Here is a 14,839-nt window from a genome sequence, read left to right as displayed (position 1 = left end):
TACTTACCGACAGGTGTTGGTATCCTAACCCTGTTGGGATACCGGCGTCAGGATCCTGACTGCCGGTTTCCTGAGCGCCAGCATCCCGTACCCAAACCCATAAAACAGCTGCTTCCATGAGAAGGTGACAGGTGAAAGTCTAAAGTTCAGGCAAGATTCCTGTACGTTATAGGAGGGCAAAAATTAGACAAAGAGCACCCAATTTTATTGTGTCTAACTGGCTTCAGTGCTTTGTATCTCGGTTACGATTTACCTAGTCTTCATATCATCCTTTACATAAGGGTGGGATTATTTTGTGTTCATATTACACTATACAGTGTATATATCTTTTTGTCTTGCACTGGTTGTCCGATGACATATCTGAGCTTGGGGGGCACTGGTGAAGCAACATACCCAGGACCAAAGATACCTCTACACACTACACTACAAGTCAAGTGGACTGGTGTAAGCACAATAACAATTTGTTCCCCACTAGATCTCTTTTCCAACTGTCTATACTGTAGTTGTGATCTGTGTAGACACCTTATTATTATACACAGGATGCAATTATTACTGTGTTTTTTTGTTGTTTTTTTCCCTTGAGCAAGCAAAGAGCAACTAACAGTCACAACAGGATTACAGGCTTTACAAAAAGGAATATATAACTTATTTTGGGACACTATATGGTGTGAAATGACACATTTCATTTGGTTGTCGTAGTGAATGAGAGAACCTTACCAGCTCACTGTAGATATCCACACAGCCGCCGGCACTTGAGCTGACAGAAGCCACAGCCAGCAGAGTATGGTGGGTGTGCCAGGAGATGCTGGAGGGCAATGCTGCGGGATTCACAGCTTCTATACGATGGTCAAAGTACACAGCCATGGCAAATAGTCCTTCAGCTAGAGACCAGACCTGTAGAATCCAACATAAGCATTTATTTATTGCTAATATTAAAGATAAATCTGCTCATTTTGTCCACAATTTAACACTTTTTATAACTCACATTTCCATACCCAAAAGGCATAATATGGAAACAATAATTCAGTCACAGGCTTCAGTTCTGCCCTTGTATGTGCTTTCATAACTGGGAATTAGAGAGGTGCAGAAAATGTTTTATCCATAAGCCCCTGTTGTCCACTTATGGAAGAATAAACCATATTTATCAACAGAATATCTTTTCCAGGACTTTGTGTGCAAGAGATAACAATACTAATAGCATCTATATAAAATCTAGAATACAATATATCTATACAAATGACATAGGGGGTCTATGTACTAAGCCTTGGAGGGAGATAAAGTGGATGGATTAAGTACCAACCAATCAGCTCCTAACTGTCACTTACAATCTGTGGGTTTACAAAAAAAAAACAGGAGCTGATTGGTCGGTACTTTATCTTCCTCCAAAGCTTTGCACGTAGACCTCACAGGCTCATTTACAAGGTACACTTATATTTTACATGATGGCTACTGGCAACTACTCTGCATTGAGTTGTTCCAGCTACTTAGATCACTTGAACTAGGTGGAGCCCACATCGACTCCACTATCAATTACTGAACATTGATAGTGGAGAACTGCAGTTCCTTTAATGCTGGGTACACACTAGAAGATTTTTTTAACGATTTGGCAGATTCCGACGCATCAGAATGACAAATCGTTCAAATCGTCTAGTGTGTACCCACTATGTCGCTGATGATGCGTGCTCCTGCATGTCGTCAGCGACATCGCCCGTCGGCCCTACGTGCAGGTCTGACGCGGGCTTTCGTTAGTGAGGACCATGCTGCCGAAAGCAGAATGGCCCCCACCGTCCGCATCGGCAAGTGCATCCTGCTCCCCCCGCCGGGTTCCGTCACTGCAGATGTCGGGCTGGGTACACATAGTCTAGTGTGTACCCAGCCGTAGATATCTCTCAGTGGATAAAGTTTCATGTATGTTTACCATAGCCAAACGCAGGGGGGGTTTCCGTCTGCCTGGAAACCCCCCCTCCCCAGCCCACATCATGACAACAATAGAAATAGTAATATAATATAATTCTACTAGTGCTGCATGTTCTTCTCAGTATCACATATGAAATAATTAGCACTACCTGTGGATCTTTTAACATGTATCAGCCAGTAATAAATAAACTGTGCACCAACTAGGAGATCTGGAAAACATTCACTGTTAGGGATGTGCTGCTATATATGTCCAGGGCAGTGCTAGGTTATTCTGCTGCTCCCAGACTCCCGGACTTGCTCTAATACTCTGGAATGGTGCCCACATTTAAAATAAAAACATTCAGCTCAGGCAGGATGGCCTACTGGCACATCTAATGGCTTAAGGTGATTCCTGGTTCTCTATATGCTGGAATTATGACACACAATATACTTTGTAAGACGCATATTAAAGCTGGTTAAGTGCTAATTCTACACTACTTATGGACTGGCCACACTCTCTCTAAAATCAAGCATTTGGAAACCCCCCTCTAGAAATCCTGCGTTTACGGCTCCTATCATATCATTGCGAAATAGAAAAAAAATTATAATAATAAAAACATGTAACCTAAAGTTGTCCTGTGCAAAACATTTCAACCCACACTTCATATTATGTCCCAAATATGGTAATATAACAAATATGAAGTTACACATGCTGTTAAGTAATTGTCTTTTTAAACTGAGTTAAATGGGACTGGATACATTCTCTCTTTTTACCAAGTAATAATAAACAAGACTACAACATCTCACCTGCCTACCAAACACCTAGTCACAGTGTGAATAAATACTGGTTCTCCAACATTAAACAGTTCTTTGCACTTACCATAAATTCCAATCAGTTAGTATCACCATCATAATACCCTTATTAACTCAAGTGCCAAAACTTTACACCATGCATAAAATCTATGGGGGACATTAAACTGTATTTTTTACGTCCAAAAGTAAATTGTTGTTCCGGCCGTGGGCGCCCATTACTTATCTCGCTTGTGGCAGCCAAAAGCATCGGGTTTAGGCGCGTGAAGCACCTGCCATACGCTGGTGCAAGTTTCAATGGTGAAGGGCTTTGTAGCGCATTAGCCTAAAGACGTAAACATGACTGCGGCAGAAGGCTGTATCAAGCCCAATGGCTCCCTAGAAAACATGCACATCTCAGCATGCCTTTGACTTTTTATTGTTAACACCAGGGGTTAAAGCGGGGCGGAACTACGTTCCGTCACTTCTATTTGGAGACTGAACCAGTTCCGCCTCCTCCGACCCACCTCAGCCCAGAGCCGCAGGGAGGCTCCATTTGCCGGGCACTGGCTGAGATTTTGTTACCAGCGGGCGCCCGGTTCCCTCCCCCGCAGCGGCAGCAGGAGGCTGGAGCTCACACCCAAGCTCCGGCTCCCGCTGTGCAGTTCAGAGAGGAACAGCCAGACGAACCAGATGGCAGCGGACGTAGGAGCGGGGCTTAAGGTAAGTAGTAGGTTTTTTTATTTTTCTGTGTAAGCAGCTTTACTGTAGGTGGCATTACTTCTGGGGGCACTACTACAGGGGGTATTACTCAGGGGGAACTACTACTGATGGCATTACTCAGGGGACACTACTATTGGGGGCACTACTACTGGGGGCATTACTCAGGCAGCACTACTACTGGGGGCAATACTTTTTGGAGGCATTACTACTGGGGGCATTACTCAGGCGGCATTACTACAGGGGGCATTACTACAGGGCATTGCATAGGGGGGCACTGCATAAGGGGCACCACTACTGTGGCCTCTGCATAAGGGACACAACCACTGTGGGCACTGCTTAAGGGACACAACAACTGTGGGCACTGCTTAAGGGGCACTACCACTGTTGGCACTGCATAAGGGGCACCACTACCGTGGCTCTGCATAAGGGGCACAACCACTGTGGGCACTGCATAAGGGAACAACCACTGTGGGCACTGCATAAGGAGCACTACCACTACTGGGGACACTGCATAAGGGGCACTACTGAGGGCACTGCATAAGGGGCACCACTACCGTGGGTTCTGCATAAGGGGCACTACCACTACTGGAACACTGCATAAGGGGCACCACTACTAAGGGCACTGTATAAAGGCACCACCACTGAGGGCACTGTATAAAGGCACCACTGCAGTGGGCATTATGTATAAAGGACACTACTGCTGTGGGCATTGTATAAGAGGCACTACTAGAGTTGCATTGTGTATAAGGGGCACAAATGTGTGCATTGTGTAAAAGGGGCACTGCTGTGTGTCATACATTAATAAGGGACACTACTATGTGGTGTAATGTGAATCAAGATTGTGTTACTGTGTGGTGTAATTTGAATTGGGAATACTATTGTGTGACTAAGCCACTTTCTTCCGGCACGTGCTGCCCCTTTATTGAGAAAGCACTGAGGAGGGGATAGTGAGTTCCACCACTTCTATAGGACTATAGTGTCCTGGTAACTAGCGGCTCTGTGCAGCAATTGGTTACAAAGACGCAATTCTCCACAAATTGCATCATTAAGCCCAAGAACCCCCCCACTTATCTGGGACGGAGGGCTGCGAACCAGGAAGCTGTTCTACTCTGCCCAAAATTCAGACAACTCCCCAGATAATCTGGGAGACTAGGCAAATTGCAGTATGCCATATGTAATAGGATCTGTTACAGTGATTGTCCAAGCAGAATTATTTTACGTATAAATCATTATGATTATAAGACTGATGATAATAATGATGATGTGCATGTTTGGCCAAGCAAAGAGCTAGAATGCAAGAACCTGTGCCAAACACATATGTCTAGAAAAGGCCAATATAGTGCACCCCAGCAGGGGTGTATCTACCCATTGGCCCGGATGGCACTCGCCAGGGGCACCGGCCAAATGGGGGGGCGCCGTCTGGCAGTGCCACCAACAGCCAATGAGTGGACTACCCCAGGGGCTTGAACTAGCCCCGCCAGTCCTCTGGGCCCCACAAGTGTAGGGCAGACCGCAGTGAGAGCGGTCTGCCCTACACAGTAACAAACACACACAGCCGTGAGTGTAAGTTGCTTTTTTTTTATTTCTGTGTGTGTTTTTTTTCTGTCACAGCACAGGGGGGGGGGTGGCTACTAGGGGGCACTGTATGGGGGGATGGCCGCTACTGGGGCACTGTATAGGGACTACTACTACTGGGAGCAATGTATAGGGGGGACTACTACTGGGGGCAAAGCATAAGGGGTACTACTACCGGGGGCACTGCATAGGGGGGATTACTACTGGGGGCAATGCATAGGATGGACTACTACTGGGGGCACTGCATAGAGGGGACTACTAGTGAGGGCACCGCATAGAGGGGACTACTACTGGGGGCACTGCATAGAGGGGACTACTACTGGGGGCACTGCATAGAGGGGACTACTAGTGAGGGCACCGCATAGAGGGGACTACTAGTGGGGGCACTGCATAGAGGGGACTAGTACTGGGGGCACTGCATAGAGGGGACTACTACTGGGGGCACTTCCTGAAATTAAGGGGGGAGGGGGGCGCCAGTCCATTACCTTGCCAGGAGCGCTCGGTTCCCTAGATACACCCCTTCACCCCAGGGATAGATTATATGGTATATGACTGTGAATTCTATATATATATATATATATATATATATATATATATATATATATATATATATATATAGCCAATACAGTACATAATCACTCATATCATTATCTCACCCTCTGGTCTCCTTGTCGCTTCTCTCGTAAGGCTTGAAGCCCGGTACCAGGCCGCTTCGCTTTCCCGTTACCCGGACAACGGACCAAGCAGTCACGTGACACACAACCACAAATTGGAGCGCGGCATGGGAAACGAGCGTTGCCAAAATACCCAGGACGCCGGAGAATCGAGAGAGAGCGCGCGCATCTCCGGAGCTTTCCGAGCACTGCCGAACGCCACTCGGGATTTTCCGGAAAGAGAGGCTGGCGCTCCATCATATTACAGCTGCAAGTCTGTGGAACTATTCCAACTGCAGCCCATCCCAGTGACCCATGTAATAATGTCACAAGAAAACACTTATTAAACGTATACAGTAATCTGTCACGTGGGCTGCCCCAACTGTGGTAAATGATTTATTTCATCGTCAGACAGCAGGGCCTTTGCTCCCATTCGCCGCTCTAAAGGGGCATATTTACCACAATACGCATTTTTAATGCGGATGTGATCAATATATTTAGAATAAATTTACAAAGTGAAAATTAATATTTTTATGATAGTTTGCAAACAGTCAGTCTCCTGGCGAGCAGCTGGAAGCAGTGCAATAACGCTTTTTTGTTTAGGGTCCCCGGTACGCACTGCGCATGTGCTCCAGCTACATGCGTCACCAGAGAGGGAAACGGAGCGGGAGACATAAATATTAACAAGATTACAAAATCTCGCCTATAATATCTACTGATCCTGTCATTCTGTTGCTGATAATGCCGGCGGTCAGAATCCTGGCAGCATAATCCCGACGGTAAAAATCCAGATACATGCAGGTAAGTATTCTAACCCTAACCCACCGTTCCCACAGCCTAACCCTAACGCTCCCCTTCCGTAGCCTAACCCTAACCGCCTCTCCCACTGCATCCTGACCCTAAAGGGCCCCATATACAGTGTGATATGCACCTAGTGATGCGATGGCCAATCCGACAGCTAACATATCGGGCGGTCCCCACACACGGAGCAATCCGGTGGCCGACCGCCCGATATGCCAGCACCCCCCTCCCTCACCCGCATAGCAATGAATGGGATAGTTTGTTGATCCCCCAGATCAATTGAACAAGCAGAAAGATCTGGAGGAGCCACAGACGAGCCCACAGGAGCGCGCAGCGGACGATATGCCCACACACGGAACAATATAGCGGCGCTATCGTTCAAAACTGTCGGATTGGCTGCTATATCTCTCTGTGCGTGGGGCCCTTAACTCTCCCCTCCAGCAGCCTAACCCTAATCTTCCCCCTAGTGCCTAACCATAACCCTAATACTCACCGTTGGGATTCTGTCCGTCGGCATTGTCTGTGCCAGGATGGTGACTACATCCCGTTTCTACTTCAGGGTCCATAGGGGGTCCACAGGGTTGACCTTGGGGTATAGCTGGATCTGGATCCAGGAGCACCACGCAGTTAAAGCTTTTGCTGCTCCCAGGATGCACTTCGGTCCATCCTCCTCTATACCCCGAGCCACAGGCACCTCAGTTTTAGTTGGTGCCCGGCTGGAGTCGGGTCACCCTGTCGCAGTGGGGCTGCAGGAGCAGCCTCTAAGCTTATCTTTAAAGAAGAAAAGTTTTTAATTTTTTCTTGTTTTTACACTCTTCAGAGCGGCAGCATCACACTGTCCATTAGGACGTCTATGCTGCCGCTCCCACACCCCGCTGGCGCCGCAACGCCAGTACAGACCTGGGGATTGTGACGGGACCCCAGAGTCTGTACTAGCCGGTCTCTGGGGACTCCCTTCGACTGCTGCCGGAAGCGCTGGGGATCAGGTAAGCCAAGGGTCGCTGCGTGCGGTGGCCTGCGGATACTAAATGCAGTCGAATGCCTCCGGTCTCTGGGGACAGACCGGAGGCGCTAGCAGCTGCTGTGGGATCCCCCTCTGAGGAGGCATACCCCGCGTGACCGCTAGACCACCAGGGTGTCAGGCTGGCAGTGGGAACCGGCAACCCTGGGGTTAATTGCTAGCCAGGGGAGGCAGCCTTCCCTGTCTAGTGGCTCCTCAGCTCAGCGTGCCTTTGCTCATGTGTGCTGGTGTAGCTGTGCTGCTCTTATCTTGTGGCCACTCCTCCTCTGAGGTCTCTTGCGGCCATCTTCTTTTGGCAAAGCATCGCATATCTCCCAGGCGGTTCAAGTGTTCCGGTCCCCCTGTGTACCTCTCCCCTGCTAAAGGACAGTGTATACAGCGCTATAGCCCTCCCAGACACTGAATCTGGGTGGTTGATTGTAGCGAAAGGTGCAGCGAGTATATCTTCTCTGCATTGTATGTGACTTTTGCTAGTGCTGCCTATCTGTGACTTATTTCTACTTACTGTCAGCTTATACCGATCCCTTTCCTTCTCCTACGGCTCGGCAGGTGTGTGGGGGAGGGGCGTTTTTCTGTGTACCTCACTTATATAAATCAAAGTATTTGTGAGGTCAGTCACATACAGCGGTGTGCTACTCAGTACCATTTTGTGGGCTGTTTGTGTTGCATACTTCGGAGTGCGCAGGTGTTATACGCCTCACCTCTGCTCGGTGGTACATATTTATTACAAATTTATTGTGTCATGTCTGATGAGCAGATTGAGCTCTCTGTGGCTCCTGTGTTGTTGTCCTGCCGACACTGTTCGGCAGGGGTTGATAGGGATGATTTATTACAGGATGGTCTGTGCGGGCGGTGCCAGCTGGTGCCTGGCCCCTCTAATCCCCCTACATAGCAGGATCCTCCTTGGGCGATGTTTTCGCAGGTGCTGGCGTCAATCGCGGACCGTTTAGCGGTCCAGACTGCAGTCCCTACTAGGGCGTTGCCCCAGCCTACCATCCCCCATTCCCCGGGTGTTCTGCATTTATTGCAGTCTCTCCCCGGGTCTCAGACTGTGGGTCCTTATTCGGGGTTGCCTGTGTACATACAGTCTCACTCAGTGGCGCAGCAGTCCATGGTGCCTTATCAGGCGGTTCCTCCACCCTGGGTGGATGTACTCTCCAGCTCTGTTCAGAGTCTGGCGGCTTCGGCTTTTCAGTCGATGTTACAAAGTGACATGCCCTCAAAGGCGTCCCAGTGCCCCGTTACGGCTTCACTGGCTGCGCAGTTAATGGACACGGACGTGTCTTCAGATGACAGAGAAGTACATGAGGACACTGACTTGGATGCCATGACCCAGGAAGTGGAGACTAAGTCCTCCATTAATGTGTCGGCATTGGTTAGGGCGGTGCGGGCCATCCTTCACATAGAGGAGGATGCACCGGCTCCTAGGTCGAAGTATCCTAATTTTAAAAAGGCAAAGGTAACTTTGAATGTTTTTCCCGTCTGACCAATTGACGGATCATATGGCGGGGGCCTGGCAGTCGCCCAGTAAGAGATTCCAACCACAGAAACAGTTGGCATCCAATTATCCTTTTCCTGAGGCTCATTGCAGGAAATGGGAAACCCCACCGGCGGTGGATTCCCATGTCACCCGCCTAATTAAAAGCGCTACATTTCCCTTGCCGTCTATCTCTTCTCTGAAGGATCCCACGGACAAGAAAGTGGAGACTTGTTTAAAGTCTATCTACTCTCTCTCTGGGGCAGTGGCCCGTCCGTCCATGGCCATCTCTTGGGTGGCTAAAGCCATTGAGAGCTGGGCCAATGCTTTAGAGGATACTTTTCCAGATGATGCTCCGGATATCCAGAGAGCGTTAATAGGACAGATGAGAGATGTGGCTTCCTATATTGGGGAAGCATCGTTAGATGTCAGCCTGCTGACCTCTAGGGTTTCGGCTGCAGCTGTATCTGCTCGTTGGTCCTTGTGGCTGCGGTCCTGGAGAGCTGACGCAGACTCTAAAAGGGCCTGGAGGCCTTACCATTTAATGGGGAGTTGCTATTTGGTCCAGACTTGAACAAAATAGTGGATACTCTGGCTAAATCCAAGTCAGCCTTCCTCCCTTCGGCTTCAGCACCTGCTAAGGTGAGGAGCTCTGCTTTTCGGTCCTTTCGGGTTCAGGGTAAGGCCAAGACCGCTTCTAAGCCCAAGAAGCAGGCCTGGAGTGCCAGGCGCCCTTCCAAGCAGGAAGAGAAACCTTCTGCCTGATGGGACGGACCTTCCTCTGGGGGATCCCAGAGTGGGAGGCCGACTTCTTCAATTTGCCCAGTGCTGGCACAATACCACCATGGATGCCTGGGTTCGAGAAGTGGTCTCCCAGGGGTATGCCCTGTCTTTTCGGCACAGACCGCCCCAGCAGTTTTTCTGCACGAGTCCTTCTCAGGACAAAACCAAAGCTTTGCAGATTCAGGAGGCTATAGAGTCCTTTCTGAAAGCAGGGGTCATTGTTCCCGTTCCTCAATCTCAACGAGGGATGGGGTACTACTCTACTCTGTTTCTGGCGCAGAAACCGAATGGTTCTCATCGCCCTATCCTCAATTTGAAGTCTCTGAATAAATTCCTCAGAGTTCCCAAATTCAGGATGGAAACATTACGTTCTATCATTCTGGCGATGGAACCTGGGGATTACATGGTCTACCTGGATATCCAGGACGCCTACCTCCATGTTCTGATAACACCTTCGCACCAGTGGTATCTGAGGTTCGCCATCCTACAGCATCACTATCAGTTTCGGGCGCTACCCTTTGGCCTCTCCACGGCACCAAGGGTATTCACCAAAGTGATGGCGATCATGGCCGCACATCTTCGGAGTCAGAATGTACGGCAGTTGCCATATCTAGATGACCTCCATTTGCTGGCGAGTTCTCCGGAGGTACTGCTTCAACATCTCCACCTGACGTTCGCTTGTCTGCAAGCGCACGGGTGGTTGATAAATTGGAGAAAGTCCTCCCTGATTCAATCACAGCGGATGGTTCATTTGGGAGCCCTGCTAGATTCTCGTCAGCAAAGGATCTTCCTGACTCCGGAAAAGGTCTCCCTACAGCTGCGGATACACAGTTGCCGCCTGTTGGTCCATTCGGCGATGAGAGTTTTGGGGTCCATGGTGACGGCATTCGACATGGAGGAATTTGCCCAGTTCCATTCCCGGCACCTGCAGGGGCTGATTCTATCAGAATGGAACGGGTTACCTCACCGGATCCGCTCTCAATGCTGGTGTTGTCCACGGAGGTTCGGCAGTCTTTGGCTTGGTGGCTTCAGACAGCTCATCTGGTCGAGGGGCGACCGTTTTGGATCCCGGACTGGGTCCTGCTCACAACAGATGCCAGTCTCCGGGGTTGGGGGCAGTGACAGGCTCGTTGTTACTTCAGGGACGTTGGACTGCGGAAGAAGCACTTCTCCCCATCAACATCCTGGAACTGCGGGCGGTGTACAGGGCCCTGCAGTCGTCCGGCACCGCTCTTCAAGGAAGGGCGGTTCAAGTTCAGTCCGACAACGCCACCACGGTGGCGTACATCAACCACCAGGGAGGAACTCGCAGTCGGGCTGCGATGTCGGAGGTGTCTTGTATCCTTGCTTGGGCGGAGTGCAACATTCCAGCAATCTCGGCGGTCTTCATCCCCGGAGTCCTCAATTGGGAGGCGGGCTTCCTCAGCCGTCACGACGTGCATCCCGGGGAATGGTCGCTTCACCCAGAGGTGTTTCAGCTACTCGTGGACAGATGGGGGCTGCCGGAGCTGGACTTGATGATGGCCTCCCGTCACAATCACAAGTTGCCTGTTTACGGGTCAAGGATAAGAGACGTAGGCGCATGTCCGGTAGACGCACTGTCGGTGAAATGGACATTTCAACTGGCGTATCTGTTTCCTCTGATATCCCTGCTCCCTCGGGTCCTGCGGAAATTCAAGCAGGTTGGCGACACGCTCATGCTGGTGGCTCCAACGTGGCCCAGACGTCCTTGGTACTCCGATCTGAGGAGCCTCTACATCGACGCTCCGTACCTTCTTCCTCAGCGTCAGGACCTATTGTCTCAAGGGCCCTACCTCCTACCTTTACCTGGATCTGGGTCGGCTGTCTTTGACGGCGTGGCTCTTGAGACAGCCGTCTTAAGGTCTCGGGGCTTCTTGGGGTCGGTTATTAGTGCCATGTTCAGGGCACGCAATCCTGCTTCCGCATGGATTTACTACACAGTGTGGCGCACTTTCAGTGGTGTGAGTCCAGAAACTATGATCCTCAGGTGTTTCTAGGATCTTGGAATTTCTTCAGTCAGGTTTGGACCTAGGCTTACGCCTTGCCTCCCTGAAGGTGCATGTGTCCGCGCTGTCTGTGTGGTTTCAACGGAGGATCGCTACACTGCCAGATGTTCACACTTTTTTCCAAGGTGTTCTCCGAATCCAGCCTCCCTTCGTGCCTCCTGTGGCTCCTTGGGACTTGGCGGTGGTTCTTCGGGTCCTGCAGGGTCCTCCTTTTGAGCCTCTTGAGTCGGTGGAACTCAAGTGGTTAACGTTTAAGACTGTTTGTTTTTCTCCTGGCAATTGCTTCTGCCAGGAGGGTGTCAGAATTGGGGGCGCCTTCCTGTCGTCCCCCTTTTCTGATTTTTCACAAGGACAGAGCGGTGCTTCGCACTTGTCCTGAGTTTTTACCTAAAGTGGTTTTGAAGTTCCACATCAATCAGGAACTTGTTGTGCCAGCTTTTCAGTCACCTGATCTTTCAGCTAATGAGGCTTCCTTGGATGTAGTCCGTGCTCTCAGAATTTATGTGGACCGGACTGCTTCCGTTAGGAAGTCTGATTCATTGTTTGTCCTCTTTGGTTTTCACAGCATGGGTTGGCCTGCCAACAAACTTTAGCCCGTTGGCTTTGTTCTGTTATTTGTGAGGCTTATGCACAGGAGGGTTTACCTGTTCCAGCCTCTGTTGAGGCTCATTCCACTCGTTCTGTGGGTCCTTCTTGGGCTGCTAGACGTGGCACCTCTGCTGTTCAGTTATGTAAGGCGGCCACCTGATCTTCCATTCAGACATTTTTGAGGTTCTATGCGTTTGACACCTTTGCCTCTCAGGATGCATCCTTCGGGCGCCGGGTTCTCCTTTCTGCACAGGAGCGTCCCCGCCCTTAGTTGAACTGCTTTGGGACATCCCCAAGGTCAACCCTGTGGACCCCCTATGGACCCTGAAGTAGAAAACAAGAGATATGGTAAGAACTTACCTTTGTTATCTCCTGTTTCTATGAAGTCTATAGGGTCCACAGGGCACCCGCCCTGACGCACCTGGCTTCATATGGGCTGTGTGGCTGGTCACCGGTTTTCTGTCTCCCATTTCTGTGAGTATGGTTTCTTGTGTGTTCCAGTCTTCCTTCTCTCTGTTTAGTCTCCTCCTCCAGCCTTGGCTGCTTACCAACTGAGGTGCCTGTGGCTCGGGGGCGGGGTATAGAGGATGGACCCAAGTGCAGTCTGGGAGCAGCAAAAGCTTTAACTGTGTGGTGCCTGTGGATCCAGATCCAGCTATACCCCAAGGTCAACCCTGTGCACCCTATGGACTTCGTAGAAACAGAGATAACAAAGGTAAGTTCTGTGGTATATCTCATAACCTGCCTGTGCGGCAAACCATCTGTTGTTAAATCTGATCATTGTTTTAAAGAATGTATGGCGAGGTGGTGATCGTTCTAAGGAGCTATTACAATTGGATCGCCCTGACTCATTGTCCCCTAAACGGTTAAATTAGTGCCGAGGACTGGCTTGCTTTTTTTCATTCTTTATTTTTTATTAATATACTTTTCTTCATCAATACATTATTTCTTTCTTTTTTTTTTTACATATTTCTATCTTGATTAGTTTTTTATTCCTGTAATTTATGGATTTAGGCCCTCATTCAGAGCCGTACGCTCTGAGCAGAGCGCACGCTCTGAATGAGGGCCGCCCTCCATAATTATGGAGCGTCCTCCTGGACGCTCGTATAGCTGTGGGTCACCACCCACAGCCTATACGAGCGTGCAGTTTGATGGCCGCGATGGTCTTGACCATCGCGACCATCGCCACTGCGAGCCGGAGCCTGCGGTTGAGTTTTTCAACCGCAAGGCCCAGAGTGATTTTGGCTCTATCAGAGCCAAAATCACTCCCACTGACATCACTAGTGTTGTCAGTGGGCCGGCTTCTGACGGTAGGCGTTCCCTTGGGAACGCCCCCGTCAGGGAGGCACGCCCACCTAATGGGGCGTGCTGCCAATCAACATCGACAGCACGCCCCCTTTGATCAGACACAACGAGCGAAGGAAAGTCCTTCGCTCGTCGCGTCTGGCGCATGAGCACGACGGAGCTCCCGCCGTAATGCGCATGCGCAGTGCACAACATCGACCCACTTGCATGCGGACAGCCGCTTGCGAGTGGGTCTGAATCAGGCCCTTAGTTCATCGTTTGTTTATTATTCAACTTTTTTTTAGACTTGGCTACCCTTGGCAACAGGACTAGGTGGTGCCAGATTTTTTGTGCATTTAACCTGCAGCTGTTGGTGTAAATTTTGTATATACTCACAGCATGTATTCTGTGCTTTGCATGCCGATATAGATTCTCCTTTATACAAAATTGTTTATATTCTAGTATATATTCTTTATATTCTTAATGATTGACCTAAAACTTACTTTGACTCCACACTATGGAGCATATACAATTGGTTGCAAATTTACCAAAAATGTGATATTCAATAGAGAGCAGTTTTTTGTTTATTTTGAGTGCCACCAGAGCAAGGCCAATTTTTTCTAAATTCCATATTTTAATTAACATTTGTCGGCACCTGCCCTGGAACACTTTGGACACCCCCTCCCCCCAATGACTAAGCAATTGGAAGTTTACAGTTAGCTTAATTAGTTCTCAATTACTCACTTTCTGCCATGGAGTCCGTGCACAGGAGAGGTACTACCCCTAACCCTTCACCCCTCCCCTCACATACTAAATACACTCCCGCTTCTAACTCTGAACACACTACCTACTCAACTACACTACCACCACTAACTCAGCACCCGACCCATCACACACTACCTACTACACTACCATAGGTAACCCTGCTCCCCCTCCCCGCACACACTACCTACATTACCATACCCCTGACCCAGCCAGGAACTACATCTCTGTCACGCTTGGGCACTAGATATTACTCTGTTGAGGTAAAAAACCAGGGGATTAGGATTACTGAGAGGTAATTGACGAGGAAGACAATGACTAAGGACCTCATTCAGAGCCGCTCGCAAAGTGCCAGCACTCACTGTGAATAAGTGCGGCCGCATCTTAAAAATGATCCGGCCTACTGACCACTCGCTAGACAGTGGGTTACCACCAACAGCCTTAACGTGCGACCAGGATG

The 14,839-nt window shown here is 49.6% G+C and overlaps 1 protein-coding gene across 2 annotated transcripts in view; it reads right to left on the bottom strand.

The window, feature by feature from the left end:
• The window catches only part of IFT140 (intraflagellar transport 140), a 114,700-nt gene extending 108,905 nt beyond the window's left edge, over positions 1-5,795 (bottom strand). Inside the window, exons 1-2 of one of the 2 annotated variants that reach the window (XM_088452080.1) lie at positions 5,640-5,795; positions 718-894 (exon numbers count right to left, since the gene is read on the bottom strand). In XM_088452080.1, the coding sequence (XP_088308206.1) occupies positions 718-864 (147 nt within the window). In that variant the 5' untranslated portion in view covers positions 865-894; positions 5,640-5,795. The remainder of the gene's footprint in view (positions 1-717; positions 895-5,639) is intronic. The other variant, XM_088452081.1, reaches the window with a different exon arrangement.
• Positions 5,796-14,839: the final 9,044 nt, after the last annotated feature.

The sequence above is a fragment of the Taudactylus pleione genome, unplaced genomic scaffold (assembly GCF_031769625.1).
Source record: "Taudactylus pleione unplaced genomic scaffold, aTauple2 ptg000032l, whole genome shotgun sequence".
Taxonomy (NCBI): Eukaryota; Metazoa; Chordata; class Amphibia; order Anura; family Myobatrachidae; genus Taudactylus; species Taudactylus pleione.
Note: the sequence above shows the minus strand (reverse complement) of the source record. Positions and strands in the feature narration are given on the sequence as shown.